Raw genomic sequence first — 13719 nt, 5'->3', positions numbered from 1 at the left:
AAGCTTCTTTTGCATCTGTTTTTCTAACAAAGAATATGCACTTAATTGCTTTTCTTGTGTAATAGTGATGTTAAAGATGTATAGGAAGTGGATCAGCTATGATCACAATAAAACGATATGGAGGGGATGGTCAGAACAACCTACTTTTGTGCTTACAGGTGTCGGTCGTGGTAGCAAGTAAAAGTTCCCAAGACTCGATCAATCCCTTCATTCCCCTAAATAACTGACCCTAAACAGCACCTACGAGCCTCCAAGTTTAGGACACATTTGTAACCACGTAACCCACAGACACACCACACCTACCTTGGGCTCGTAACGGAAGACAATGTTGTAGTCCATGGATGTGGGTATGTCGGGAACGTCGAACTCGAGGTAAGAGTCCTGGTGGACTTGCATGAAGCCCAGACCGGTCCACGATGCATCCCGGTCGGCATACGGCTCTCGTATGAGCACTTGGCAGTCCTGCAATGCGAATTTATATTTCACTAATTGACAGTTTTCTTTTTCATTTCTTTTAATTATCCCGGTCAATATATACTGATAAGCTCCTGCGCATGTTCGCCAACAAGGCTAACTAACTGCCCTAGAAACTTCACAGATGCAATATAGTGCTGCTAAGCCTGACGGTACACGTTCAATCCTTCCCCTGAGTAGCCACATCTTGAAGAGGGTGAAATAAAAAAACACTTCTGTATTGGTTACATGTGCACGCTAAATTAAAGAACACCAGGTGGTCACAAGTAATCCGGAATCTCGCATTATAGCGAGCCCCATAACTGTATTATTGCTTCAAAACCCTAAACTCCATAAAAATGTCATTTTGACAGAATGTGAATAAGTGTCTAGCACATCAACTTCATCCATAAGATATGAATTTCATCTCGCACGATTTCAAGGATACAGCAAAGTTGCACAGTCATCCACAGTCCCCTTTTCTGACTGAAAATTAATTGGACAACAATTGTAGAATAAAAGAAGTGTGTATGTCGCCCAAATACATATAACAACAGATGAGCTAAAATATGTATTGTCTTATTAAAAACACTCTCAATACACAAATGTGAAATGGAAAAACGTGAATGTCTTATCAAGCTGAATCTTTCAAGCTTTCGGAGGAGAAAACAGCGAAAAGGCGAAGATGAAAGCTTGCGGTGAAAAAATCCGTAAACAGGGGTTGGTGTGTTCGAGCCTACGTTTTGACTAAACTTCAAGGCTGGAAGTTATAGCCTTCAACGCATGTTTGCACAATGCTAGAAGTTTTAGACTTCAAGGCTGGAAGTTTTAACCTTCAATGCACATTCCCACAAGGCTAGAAGTTTTAACCTTGAATGAGACAAGTCCCCTCATTGAAACATAGAGCCGAACACACAACCCCTCTTTACGGATTTTACAAGCTTTTAGCCTATACATTAGAGATCTATAACTGTTCATGTTAAGCTTTAAAGATACAAGTACAGGGGAAAATGAAAGCTTGAAGAAATGCAAAATCCGTGCAACACTAGTGTGTCGCCCGAGCCAGCTTTTCAGAAAAACAAGCAGCCTTGCCTTCTTCAAGGCTGCAGCTTGAAGAAGACAAAACTGCTTCAACAATGACTCCAGTGACACCCTGTGTTCGAGAATATTTTATCTGTTGATGTTAGGGTGAGTTGATATTATATTCTATAGAGAGTACTCACAGGACTGCCCTTGGCCAGTTCAGCTTCGTGGACCATGAAATCAAGGTTTCCAACAAAGAAGCCCGTGTCTGGCTGGTCACAGCGGCGCCCCTGGACGCTGGGCCGGCAGCGACACTGGCCGCTGATGACATCACAGCTGTTTTCGTACGCGCCACCGGGGTCGCAGTCACAAGGCTTGCAACCATCATCGTCATGGCTAAGCCCGTAGTATTCTGGCTGTCAAAGTTTATAGAGCATGGAGATGAGAAATTTTCAGCATTTGAAACAAAAAGAAGCAGTTTCAGTGAAATGTTGCCCGAAGCAAAATTTTCATCACTGTTTGCCTCACCTGTTCACCTTGCCACAACTTTGCCGAAGTTTAATTCTTTAAGCCTAGCATAATGTAGAACAGCATACATATATGTGTTTGTTTTTGCAATAGTCGTCAAAAGCCTTTGTATCTATTACTACATGTTCGTTTTTCTTACGCATGGTTTTCAGCATCACTAACAGTCTCAGTTTATGGTTATGACCCTTGAAAAAGTGTGAAGTTTGCTATAAAACGCTGGTGGCACTAGCAGCACCAATATTACAGATGCTGCTGGTAATTCACATTCACAGTTGCATACGTTACAAACATAATGAGCAGCAAATGAAGGAGCAAGTCGATGAGACCACACAGACAAAAAAGGAACATAATTTTTTCCACAAGTCATTTGCGTAACAGACGAATGCAAGCTTGATGACCGGAACCTCATTGAGTTTTGGAATTAAACATGAACCTTTGATGCCACACAATTGAAGCCGAAAAACCAAAACTGAAACAGCTTCTCTCATTGGATATATCATTAATAGACCACTGCATTCATGTAAGGCTTAAAACCAGGAGTCTCACAATACACACACTTGCAGAAGAGCACGAAGTTGGGCTAGTCGTTTGATGTTCATTGCTCGCATTTCTTGTGAAATACATGTACATGTTACTATGCATTGCGAACCTTTTCGTCCCTGTTTGAAAACATGGTACAGAAAAAAAAGTTCACTAGAGACTCACCAGGCACTGGTTGCAGTCACGACCGATGACGTTACGTTTGCAGGTGCATTCACCGGTGTAGACGTTGCAGCCATCGCCCGCCGTTCCAAGCTCGTGGCAACTGCATGCTGTGGATTAATACAAATAATCTCAGTATTCGTGAATTAATGAAACAAAATTCACAAATTAATGAAACAGATTTCCGTGAACCAATTATTCTGACCTTTTATCAAACGTACACCATAAATGCTATTAAATCTCTCTATTTTTTGTTTCCCACTGCTAACGTCTTTTCAGGCATAACTGAACTTCTAACCAGGCTTTGCAGCATGTCTAAGCAACTACAGAAAGGCATGCAATGAAATATGTCATGCATTCCTGAAGTACACCATTGTGACTTTGTCACTGCTTCAGAAAAAGTAAAAATGCATCAAGGATTGGGGACAGGAATCGAGCCACCAACTTTTGCATTATGACAGACTGGCACTCATGTGAACTTCGTACCTAATACATACACAAGCATAACCATCATCGTCATAAGCACTGTTTCGTACTCTCTAAAGCACGTGTTGTGAGCATTCGTGAAACTTTTGGTCAGCCGATACTCGCGTAAATCGCACTTACATCTGTTCTCTAATCTTTGAGCCAATACGTAGTTAAACATATATTTTACTTCTTGATGCCACTTCCAAGGTTAATGCCATCATCAGTTAGATTTTTCTGATGCACATCAAGGCTTACAATTAACTTGCATGAATGCCTATTTTTCTTAAATATCTATTGCACTGTTGATTGTAACACTGAGCATTGTGTCATGTTTACAGGGGGCAGGTGCCTTGTCAGTCTTTTTTTGCTTCTTCATAGGTCCCCTGGGCAACTGGGTAGTCTGTTTCAGCCTGAAATAAACTAGGACTTCAGCTTTACTATCATATGTTTACAGCAATAGAAGGTGGGACATACGCTCGCAGCCGTCGGGGTTAGCCGCTTGGAAGTTGAAGAAGCCCTTCTTGCAGCGGTCACATCGACGAGACTCAACATTCTTTTTGCAGTGACAACGGCCAGCGACAAGTCCCGAGGTCGGGTCATCCTGTGGGTCACAGACGCCTTCATCCAAGGAGCCACGAGGATCGCAGTCGCAAGCTGTGAAAGGACCATGATTAAATAGATAACCGATTCGAGCAAGCAGGAGGTGAGTTCAACAGTTTAAAATGCAAATAAAAACTAAACAGCTAACCCGATTGTCCTAAACCCAAATGCTTCGCAGCATGGAATTAACTACCACTTGTGTCACAACCAAGCAACACTTGATTTATTTCTTATCAAACTATTATCTCCTTTAACAAAAGTATGCCGACGCAACAAAGTCCTGTTCACATTTACGGGGACATACATGTTATACACCAGTTAAAGTCAGCGTCAGAAGGTCAGGGACCACGATACATACCAAAAAGCTGAATACAGTTCAACCTCTTCATAAGAGACATGCACTGGAGAGAAATTCTCGTCTTTTATGTGAAGTGTATTTTATAAGAAGGGTACCATGATAATGTTTCTTTATCAACCCTAATTTCAATGTAGGCATACTGGTGTCCCTTACCTCAGTGTCTCAAAGGGTTTCGACTGTATTCCCACTGGTTCAACAGACAGCCTTGAGTTTGGTTATCTGACTTGTTTTAAAATACACTAACAACATGGACTGTGAAGTTCAACCTGATACTATCACAAAGTGCTGGAAAATTATGTTCTCTCAGATGTAATGGCCTCTAAACCTTCGACACTAACTGCACACATCAAGCGTTTTTTGTTCTTGTTCACCGATGCATCTTCAACAATGAAATCGGTAGTCTGAGAAAAAGCAGCACGATAATGTTTGGAAAATAAATTTCAGCAAGCTTCTCGAAATGCTAATAGAAAAGGCTCAACAAAATGAAACCAAATGTCATTCATAGATGATCCTGTTTGATACAAGCTCGTTCGTGCCAACAATGCTGGCTTCTGCCACAGGGCTCTCTCTGGGCTTCACCCAACATTTAGTATCACGCCAAGGTGTAGTGTAAGGTTTGTGGTGGTAGTTTTGGTAATTCTTCTAAATTATCAATTTGACACTATTTCAATGCAGCTGATTGGCAGAATTTACGAGCACCTGCTTTCATACTCGTTTAAACATGCAGCCCCACTGTCTTCTTTGAAGGGTGCACTTGACGCCTAGACATATTCGAATGAAGTTTACGACTAAATAATTTTTACAAACAAAAGAGGGCCAAGAAGGCTTGGGGCCGAACAGTTCTCTCAAAATTCTTCTTTTATTCTTTGATCAAGCCTGATGAAATTAGCTGAGTTTATGATTATTCAAGTGCTGATTTCAGATATGCAGCTATTTCTCCAGTACATTATGTATAATTTTCAAAAAACAACATATTTTATGCGCCTTGAATTTTGGGAACATAATTTTTTTTTATGATGAGAGACCTACAAAGTAAATCAGCATATTAACAATTCAGAATAAGAACTGTGTGCAATACATTAAGATTGCGTGTTCTAACACCATTTGAAGATTAGTTACTATGGTATATGTTGAACATTCACAAGTGAATCCACGTCCACCCTAAATGCCATTAGGGAAAGCACTTGTTACCCTTATGAAGACAGCAAATTATGTTTAAATGGCTGCATCCCTTGATCAAATGCTATTGATCACATCGGGTCGTCATATCTCCATCTTGTCGGAACAGCTAACAACACTACATGACAAGAAGATCCATGTACCTATTAAAAATGCCCAATTCAGCACCCTAGCACAGTACCAATTTCAGCCGTAATTGCTCTTACATGTAGATCATACTCACGTTGGCAGGCATACGGATCGCTGATGTCACGTTGAGGATCCTTGAAGTAGAATGGCACGCACTGTTCACAGTTGAGCCCCATGGTGTTGTCCTGGCAGTCATCACAGACGCCACCACTCACACGTCCCGAACGCTCCCACACGGCCGCATCGAAGTGACACTTGCTGGCGTGCCCATTGCAGTTACAGGCTGCAGTAATGGGTGAAGGATAACAACCAAGATAACTGACTATCAAACAAATTATTTAAATCGATTAAAAGACTCATATCAGTGAACTAACAGATATGCCATGGAAAGTATGGGGTTGAAACTTAAAAGGTTTGACACATAATGTTAAGTTGAATAACATTAAACACAGCTATATATAATCTTTTTTAGCCTTTGACACACTGCTTTCTGGCTATGAATGCGAACAGGAAGAGAAAAACCTCAGGCCTTAGCAGCTCTGATTTTAATACACCTTAAACCGAGCACTGCTGGTTGAAAAAAAAAAAAAAAAAGCTATATGCAGCTTGCATAGAGTGGTGGCTTACGTTTGCATGGATTTGGGTCCCTCTCACTCGCTGGTCTCCAGGGCTGGTCATTGTACAGATCTTCGCAGCTTTCGCAGTTGAGGCCTTTCGTGTTGTGCGTGCACTGGCACTTGCCAAACACCTGATGATGGAGACAAGTTCAGGATCTCGTAAGTGGGGAAAGCTTTTCACCAACAGATTAGACAACTGTTTTACGTTTTATTTGTCTGATTTTTCAGGTTTTATGTGAACTGTGAAAAGATTTAGAAGGGAACTGATACGCATTCCAAGCTGAGTTTACTTCTCTGTACAAATCTTGCGTACCGTAGACTTGCTGTAGACGTACATCTTCTAAACAGAATTGCTGCTTAAATAGAACTGCCTCTAATACGATTGGTTTCGTACCTGAATACTGCAACCCTGTTCATCTCTCAGTTAGAAGTCCTGTTAAATGAAACAGATCTTTTTTGGTGATTTCAGGTTATGTTTAATGAGTGTCTCCTATATATGGAAACAGCTGTGGGCAAGTCTGAAGCTCCGTGAATGCTAACAAGATTCTTTATTTTAAAATTAAAGCCCATTTTTGTGTGACACACCTATTGACATCAATACTGACGTGACAACAGGCTGCAGTTTCGAGTCTGTGACTTCCTACACCAGTCCGGGTAGTTGCAATGATGTCAGGTACTAAAACATAGAAAATGACCACTTGTGCATTGCACACAAAACCATACAGTGGAATGGCCGCGGAAACACCATGATACCCTACATGAGCACATTACGAGAAGCTCACACCATGTCTTGCTGTCAGGGTACAGCAGGAATTGAAACTAGCCTTTAAAATCTTGCAATTAATTGTTTAGGGTGCACTGACACTTACGGGTATATTTTTTCCAGTCTGTTGAAGGCTCGGCCTTTCATTTGGCACAAAAAAAGACAAATAAACACTTTGGTGTCAGTGCTTCTTTATATATAAAAAAAAAAGAATGCCTGCCTTTCAAGTTCTCTCAAGGTTTCGAATTGCACGGTCTTATTCAAAATAGTTCTGAGGGCTTTCCAGTACATTCACTGGCTATCTAGGAGATCGTACTATGACATGAGATGATGGACACATGTGTGTGTTATTGAATAACTCGTATAAAGTCACATGATTATGAATCCTTTCCATTTTTAAATATGGTTCCCTATAATATGTCTGCATGCTTGACCTACTAACAGATATGCACCGCAGCAAAGCGGACTTTTCAAAACCGCTGTAGTTTGAAATTAGTGTCATTTAAGGCTGCATATCAATCAATGCAGCGGCAGCTTTGATTAACACTTTAATTAAAGGTAAAGTGTCTAAAAAATGAGACTGCAAAAAATTTTGACGTTCAATATTGCAGATGTCTTCTTACATTGACTTTATCGAATATGCGCCAGTGTTACTGTAAAGGCTTTCGAATCATCACACACGCCCAAAAAATTTATCGACGACTGAAACCCATTACATCTATGACAACTAAAAATCCCCATTGTTACATACAGTAATAGTTGGCACCCTCTATGTGGCATAAAAAGTTATGAATGTTTCAACTTATAAAGGTACTTGCTTGGGCGAGTTGTAAGCTATTCATTGTCACCTTATTGCGCACTGCTTAAAAGACGAACACTTGGGATGAAGGACTAGACGGACACAAGCACAGACCTTCAACTGAGTTGATTGAACAGACACATGATGCTTTTATGCAATTGTGTTGCATGAATAAAAAAAGGTTAGCAAAAATGAATCACAAAAAAAAGTTATACAGTACAAATAAAATGACCAGTCATGCCGAGGTAGCACGCGCGTATCACGCCTCCTGCATTACGGGTTAAGATACAGCATTCCTTTCTGCGTCAGTGCCAAAGAAGCCATACTGACGCAGCCATCTTCCAGGCGGATGATCTCGGATGCCTCAATTATTTCACGCGTCATCTTATTATTGTGCCTCACCTTGGTTTCGCGGAAATCTGGCTGGCATCCGCAATCTCTACAATGCCAGCCTAGGTGACCTTGCACCGATTTGTACACATTGTTGTAGTTCTCCCGCACTTTTTCGTTTAGGCACCTACACGTCTGGCCTACGTATTTCTTTCCGCGTGCGATTGGAATCATGCACACAACGTTTAAAATGCGACCCACGAATTTATTCCTGTGGTTAGTTGTGCACACACTTGTTTCATTCACAATTTTCTTTCCTATTTCGCAAAGAAACGACAACCTTCGGGGTGCTGTAAAAACCATTTTTATACGGACACGGCCCCCCCCAGTCTTTTTTAGACGATTGGAGACGTCGTGACCGCTCTTTCAATGTATTCAAGCCTCTTAATTAAAACTCCATTATTCGGTTAATTCATACTTTTTGCAGGTTCATACCAGAAAATATCAGCTGCTTTCCCACTACTATATTTAAAAATTTGTGTGCTTATGCCTGATCAGCAATAAATGACAAATAAACTTGTGGGCTTTACATCTCTGCTTTCTGTTCACTGCATGCAGTTAGGGCTTAAAACCACTTAAAAATATTTTAAATGTGATAAAGTCAATGCCTAATCATAATGTTTGGCATCACCTCACCCAGAGTCACTTATGTGAGAACTTCTGATAATTCAATCAAAATTCAGAGGTCCCGTCGAGTTTGAATTAACGAGAGTCGACTGTATATGCAATTTTTTACTCATGGAAGTGAAGTTCCAAGGATTGATTGATTTAATTTATACAAATATTGGCACACGAATGACTATTTTTCTTTTCATTTCCTTTTCTTTATCTTATGGGCTTTTACAGAACTTATTTACCATATTTCCAAATAACCAGGTTCATTGAATCAAGATTAGCTATCATGCAACTGGTAGTTAAGCAATGTAAAAAGTACCACGTACCATGTCATCTCGTGCAGCGTAGGACTCTCCTTCCTCTGGTATGCAGCGACTGGCATGGCCATAGCAGGAGCACGAGCCTCGAACAACCATGTCATAGACGGCGTAATAGTACTTCTGCTTGATCTCCCGGCGCGAGTCCAAAAGGTTGTCACCGAGAGTGTGCAGCTTGGTGAAGTTGATGCGCAGGTTCGTCATCTTGAGCAGGTCTTGCACATCGGGGCTGTGCGGGTTGTCTATATGGATGTGCGGCGGAAGCACACGGAAGATGACCTCTCCGTTGGTCGAGGGTTCGACGCCCGAATAGTGCGACTCGCAGGTCACGTCAGTGATGTTTCGCCGCGGACCGTACCGCACATGGGGGAACGATTCTTGGCAGTCGTACGCAAAGTACTGGTACACCTGCAAATTTTGGTGAACACAAATGCTACGGCTTGGAGAGAAAAAAGAATTACACAAGTAAGCTTTTTATGTAGACGAATTCCTTCACTGCTGAAGAAGGCACATCTTTAGGGTTCACATTACCTCTGAAATTCAACATGCTTCATTGCACAGCACAGTAGTCTTTCAATTTCTTGCGTTGTAGTGCAACAGAAAATGATGCCACTATGCCAACATTAGAGTGTCGTTTTCCTTTTTGAAGAAGCTTCATTGCAGAAACCAATATATTATAATGTCATTGGCCCTTTTATTGTAAGAAAACTCAATACTTTTAATGCATGACAAGTGGCCAGACAAATGACACATACATGACACCAGAAACAGCTGCTTTTTTTTCAAAGAGCTACACCAACCACCAGTATTAGATATTTTGAAATCATGGCTCAGTTTACAAATACCGTAAAACCCCTAGCAAGTGCCCCCTGCCCTTTTTTTCAAGAGATTTGAAATATGCGCCAATGACCAAGAAAGGGTACCCCTTCCTTCCAGTCACTGTTTTTATTCGCTCGTCGAGAGCAAACAGTAACTTTTAATGAATCCAAATTTATAAAGCACTTAATTAGATGCACACGTGTGCATCTTTTATTCTTAAGGACTGTTTCTGCCACTTTCAAAACTGATCCACGATCGATCCACAATCAAGCAAGGGCACCCCTCTAAATCTTCTCGGATTAGCTTTCATCAGAGATAATATACACCTTTAAGCATTCTTACAATTCAATTAAAATATACCCAAACCTCATACTCAAACCTAAGTGCAACATATGGCCTGTAATTCGCAATAAGCTTTTAAAGCTAAAAATTGCTTTCTTTCCTCGGCAAATGACACTACAAGCTCAAAAATTACTTGTCACAGCCAAGAAGGAATACACGGCTCTGGTCACAGGCATTGGCTGATTTGAGCATGACGCTTTGGCCATTACCGGGGCCGCTGCTTGTCCACAAGTACGTGTGCGATCGCACTGAAAAGCCGCGTACTTGAAGGAAAAAAAAAAAAAAAAGAGGTGCTCAAGATCACGAGGTGCGTGTAGAGTATTTTCTTTCGCCGTGCCATTCTTCCCTGCTTAGCTTCCAGCTATTTCATCGGGACGAGAACAGAGAACGCGATTGCAGCGTGCGACAAATTTTTGGAACTCCACTCGTACAGGACTGATTCTAGAAACTTTGCGGCAGTAAATTTGTGAGGCAACAAGCATGTTTACTAGCTCCATGGCTACTTGAAGAAGTGTTGCAGGGCCCTTTTAAAGAAACATGTTACCCTGAGAAACCAATTCTTCATTTTATTAAGCTTGTTACAACAGCTTATATGATCCAAGTATAATAAATCTCAAAACATTAGGTATGCTACAGGTTATCACTCGCATCTTACCGAAACTACTACTCAAGATTGTTTAAACTTCCTTTGAATGAAAAACAAAATGGCATTTGCATAAAGCTCATATTTCAATTCAAAATGAATATTGTGCAGGTTAGTTGGGTCGTGATGAATATTCCTTTTTTTTATATATCATACATACCATTCGAATTCGATTCGAAATTGTTTGATCAAAATCACTATTCGTTTCGAACCAAAAATTCACTATTTGCACAAGCCTAAATATTTGCTCTGGTCCTAAAAGCGTAAGGCATTGCAGTACTACGATCTGAATCAATAACTTCCTAATAGGAGTCCTCAGCTGATAGGCATACCTTCCACGTGTGTCCATTGTCATGTGAACGTTCGATGAGCATAGCAGCTGGCCTAAATGTCTTGAATGTGATGATCAGATGTGTAAAGTGGAACTCTGCTTCTAGGTCCAGCCGAATCGACACCGACTGCACGCCATTCTCGGACTGCCACCACGATCCCTTGCTCTTTTTGCCGATCCTGGAAAGAAAACAAAGCAGGGTGTTGTATTTGTGATCATGACAAAATGAGTGTTACACAAGTACTCTCAACACACTAACTGCTGCATAACTGCTCTAATGTGTTAATTGTTGCCTAAATACTTCGGGTACGCTAAAATAAACACTCTGCCATACTAAGCGTTGCATAAATATTCTGACATGCTAGAATAAATACTTCTCCGTAATAGGCATACCACAATTATTTGATCTGATGTGCTAATATTTGCTGTACTAGAAGTTGCATGAACACTATGACACACCAAGTGTTGCACAACTGCCTGGCATGCTAAATGTTGCATGCCTAAATACTCTTGACATACTAGCATAAAAGAATGGTTTGTAAACATGAGCTGGGTGCTGGCTCCAGCACCCACCCTCTGTTTATGGATTTCCCATTGCAAGCTTCTATCTTCCCCTTCTTGCCTTTCTTCAGAAATACTGAATGTTACATAAATACTCTCAAAGGACGAAACAAACGTTGCTTAACTCCTTTGACCTGCCAAGTTTTCAATAAGAAGGGAAATCTGGGATAGTTAATTATAGAACATTTTTATATGCTTACAGCACGAAAAAGAGACAAAGATGAAGATCAAAGACAACACAAGTCCTGAGTGTAGCATAAGTACTCTAAAATGCTAAAATAAATACTCTGCCATACTAAGCTTTAGCTCAGCCATGTTAAGCATTGCCATGTAGACATTACTATTCCAGTCGAACCATTGGTTTATTCATGCTGCACTTTAACAAAGGTGCTGCATTTTTCAGTGTATTAAGTTTAATGTCTTCATAGCACAGGTGCATGCATGGAAAGGCTCACCTCGACACAATGTTGTCTATGCCGTGGTAATCTCTGCCCCTCTGGGTTGAGTCGCACCGGAAGCATTTGGTCTTCTCTTTAAGGTGGCTCACGATGCAGTAGGTCTCGACACCGCGCAGACCGCACGTCGACGTCGCCGACAACTTGTCCTCCCGACCGATGAGCAGGTTTCCGGTCGCTGGGTAACAGCTGGACTCTTCGCAGGCGTGCGGCTGAGAGCCCCGTGATTGCACTGCGGTGTCGAAGCCCCAAAAATATTATAACGCGTGTAACGGCAATTGGTCATTGTTAGTCGTGTGAATGCGCATTTCAGGAGTCCCTGAATTGCAATGAGGGAGACTTAAAGCGAAAAATTGAGCCGAGACAAACTGCAGATCTGATGCTGTTATGTTCACTTACTTTATTTAGCACACACTGCCAATCCAAAAAAAAATCTCTGCAGGAAGGTCACAAACAATTAATTTATAAAAGTAAAAATGAGGAGGAAAAAAACTCATGCAAAATACTGAAACAGGCTTTTTCGAATATGTACAGACCTCCTTCCGCATACTTATAAGTAAGCGGAACAATTTACCTTCTTTTGTTGCCAATACGTCATCAATAAATATTATTCTCTACCTACTTGAAAATTACTTGCCCAATTCACAAATATACATAACATTTGGCACGTTTTCATAAGTCTATATATTACTAGTGGCACTTGTCCTGCTACCTGCTGTAAAATGCCAAGGCCCCACCCCCCCCCCCAATCCCACCCTTTTGGAGGGAAGATTACAAATAGCGCTAAATAAGCGCCAATGACCAGTGTCTCAAACTGAGCAAGCGCCCTTTCCCAAGTCTGGTCAGATTATTCTTCACCGTAGGGGGGTGCTTCTTCGGCATTTTACGGTAAGTTTTACTAACTACTGTGAGAACGCACTGAATTTTTTGGGGCAGTAACTGTTTCATATGTCTGTATGACTATGATTGCATGATTCTAATTGTATTGCCATGATATAATTGTGTGAGTGCTGCATACTTAAGTCTTCACAAGTATATATAGGCACTGATGTTTCCCATGTATGGATGTAAGAAGTATGAGGAATATTACACCATTGTGATAGACTGAATGGCTGTCATGCTTACAATGAATGGACAATATAAGAGCAGTAGCTAACAATGTGAAGCTATACAATGAATAGAAAGAGTGAAATTTATTAAACTTTCATTGATACCAATTGAATGTACAAGTTGACTATGCAACAGATAGAAGGCAATATCTTTTTAATGCACAGCTAGTTAAAATATTTGCGGACTGAATTGAAGTTTGTGACACACAAAGTGGGAAATTTGTACTGACAAGAATACTAGAATACTAGGTTAAAGTATCTAAAACTTTTGAAACTACATCAGTTGTTACAGTTGTAAGCGACGAAGCTATTAGTGATTTAAAACCCCTTGCCGCTTAAGAACCTAAAATTTTGCATATTCCTGATCCTGGCCCTGTGCAATAACTACCACACGTGTTTATAATGCACAAATTATCATGAACACAAGCTTTTTTTGTGTGGGAGGGGAATTTCAAGAATAAACTATGAATATTCACTGATTTTTGATTGGCGTGCAAATCTCAGCTATTTAAGCATTC

The 13719-nt window shown here is 40.8% G+C and overlaps 1 protein-coding gene across 5 annotated transcripts in view; it reads right to left on the bottom strand.

Moving 5' to 3' along the window:
* Window positions 1–13719, bottom strand: part of LanB1 (laminin subunit beta-1) — a 49172-nt gene that overhangs the window by 24182 nt on the left and 11271 nt on the right. For all 5 annotated transcript variants that reach the window (XM_075873197.1, XM_075873200.1, XM_075873201.1 and 2 more), the window contains 9 exons: window positions 12093–12324; window positions 11078–11255; window positions 8951–9349; window positions 6068–6188; window positions 5535–5723; window positions 3649–3828; window positions 2710–2816; window positions 1677–1892; window positions 304–462 (listed from right to left, as the gene is read on the bottom strand). In XM_075873197.1, the coding sequence (XP_075729312.1) occupies window positions 304–462; window positions 1677–1892; window positions 2710–2816; window positions 3649–3828; window positions 5535–5723; window positions 6068–6188; window positions 8951–9349; window positions 11078–11255; window positions 12093–12324 (1781 nt within the window). The remainder of the gene's footprint in view (window positions 1–303; window positions 463–1676; window positions 1893–2709; window positions 2817–3648; window positions 3829–5534; window positions 5724–6067; window positions 6189–8950; window positions 9350–11077; window positions 11256–12092; window positions 12325–13719) is intronic.

This window comes from Rhipicephalus microplus, chromosome 9, assembly GCF_043290135.1.
Source record: "Rhipicephalus microplus isolate Deutch F79 chromosome 9, USDA_Rmic, whole genome shotgun sequence".
Classification (NCBI taxonomy): domain Eukaryota; kingdom Metazoa; phylum Arthropoda; class Arachnida; order Ixodida; family Ixodidae; genus Rhipicephalus; species Rhipicephalus microplus.
This window is presented reverse-complemented; position numbering and strand designations above follow the sequence as displayed.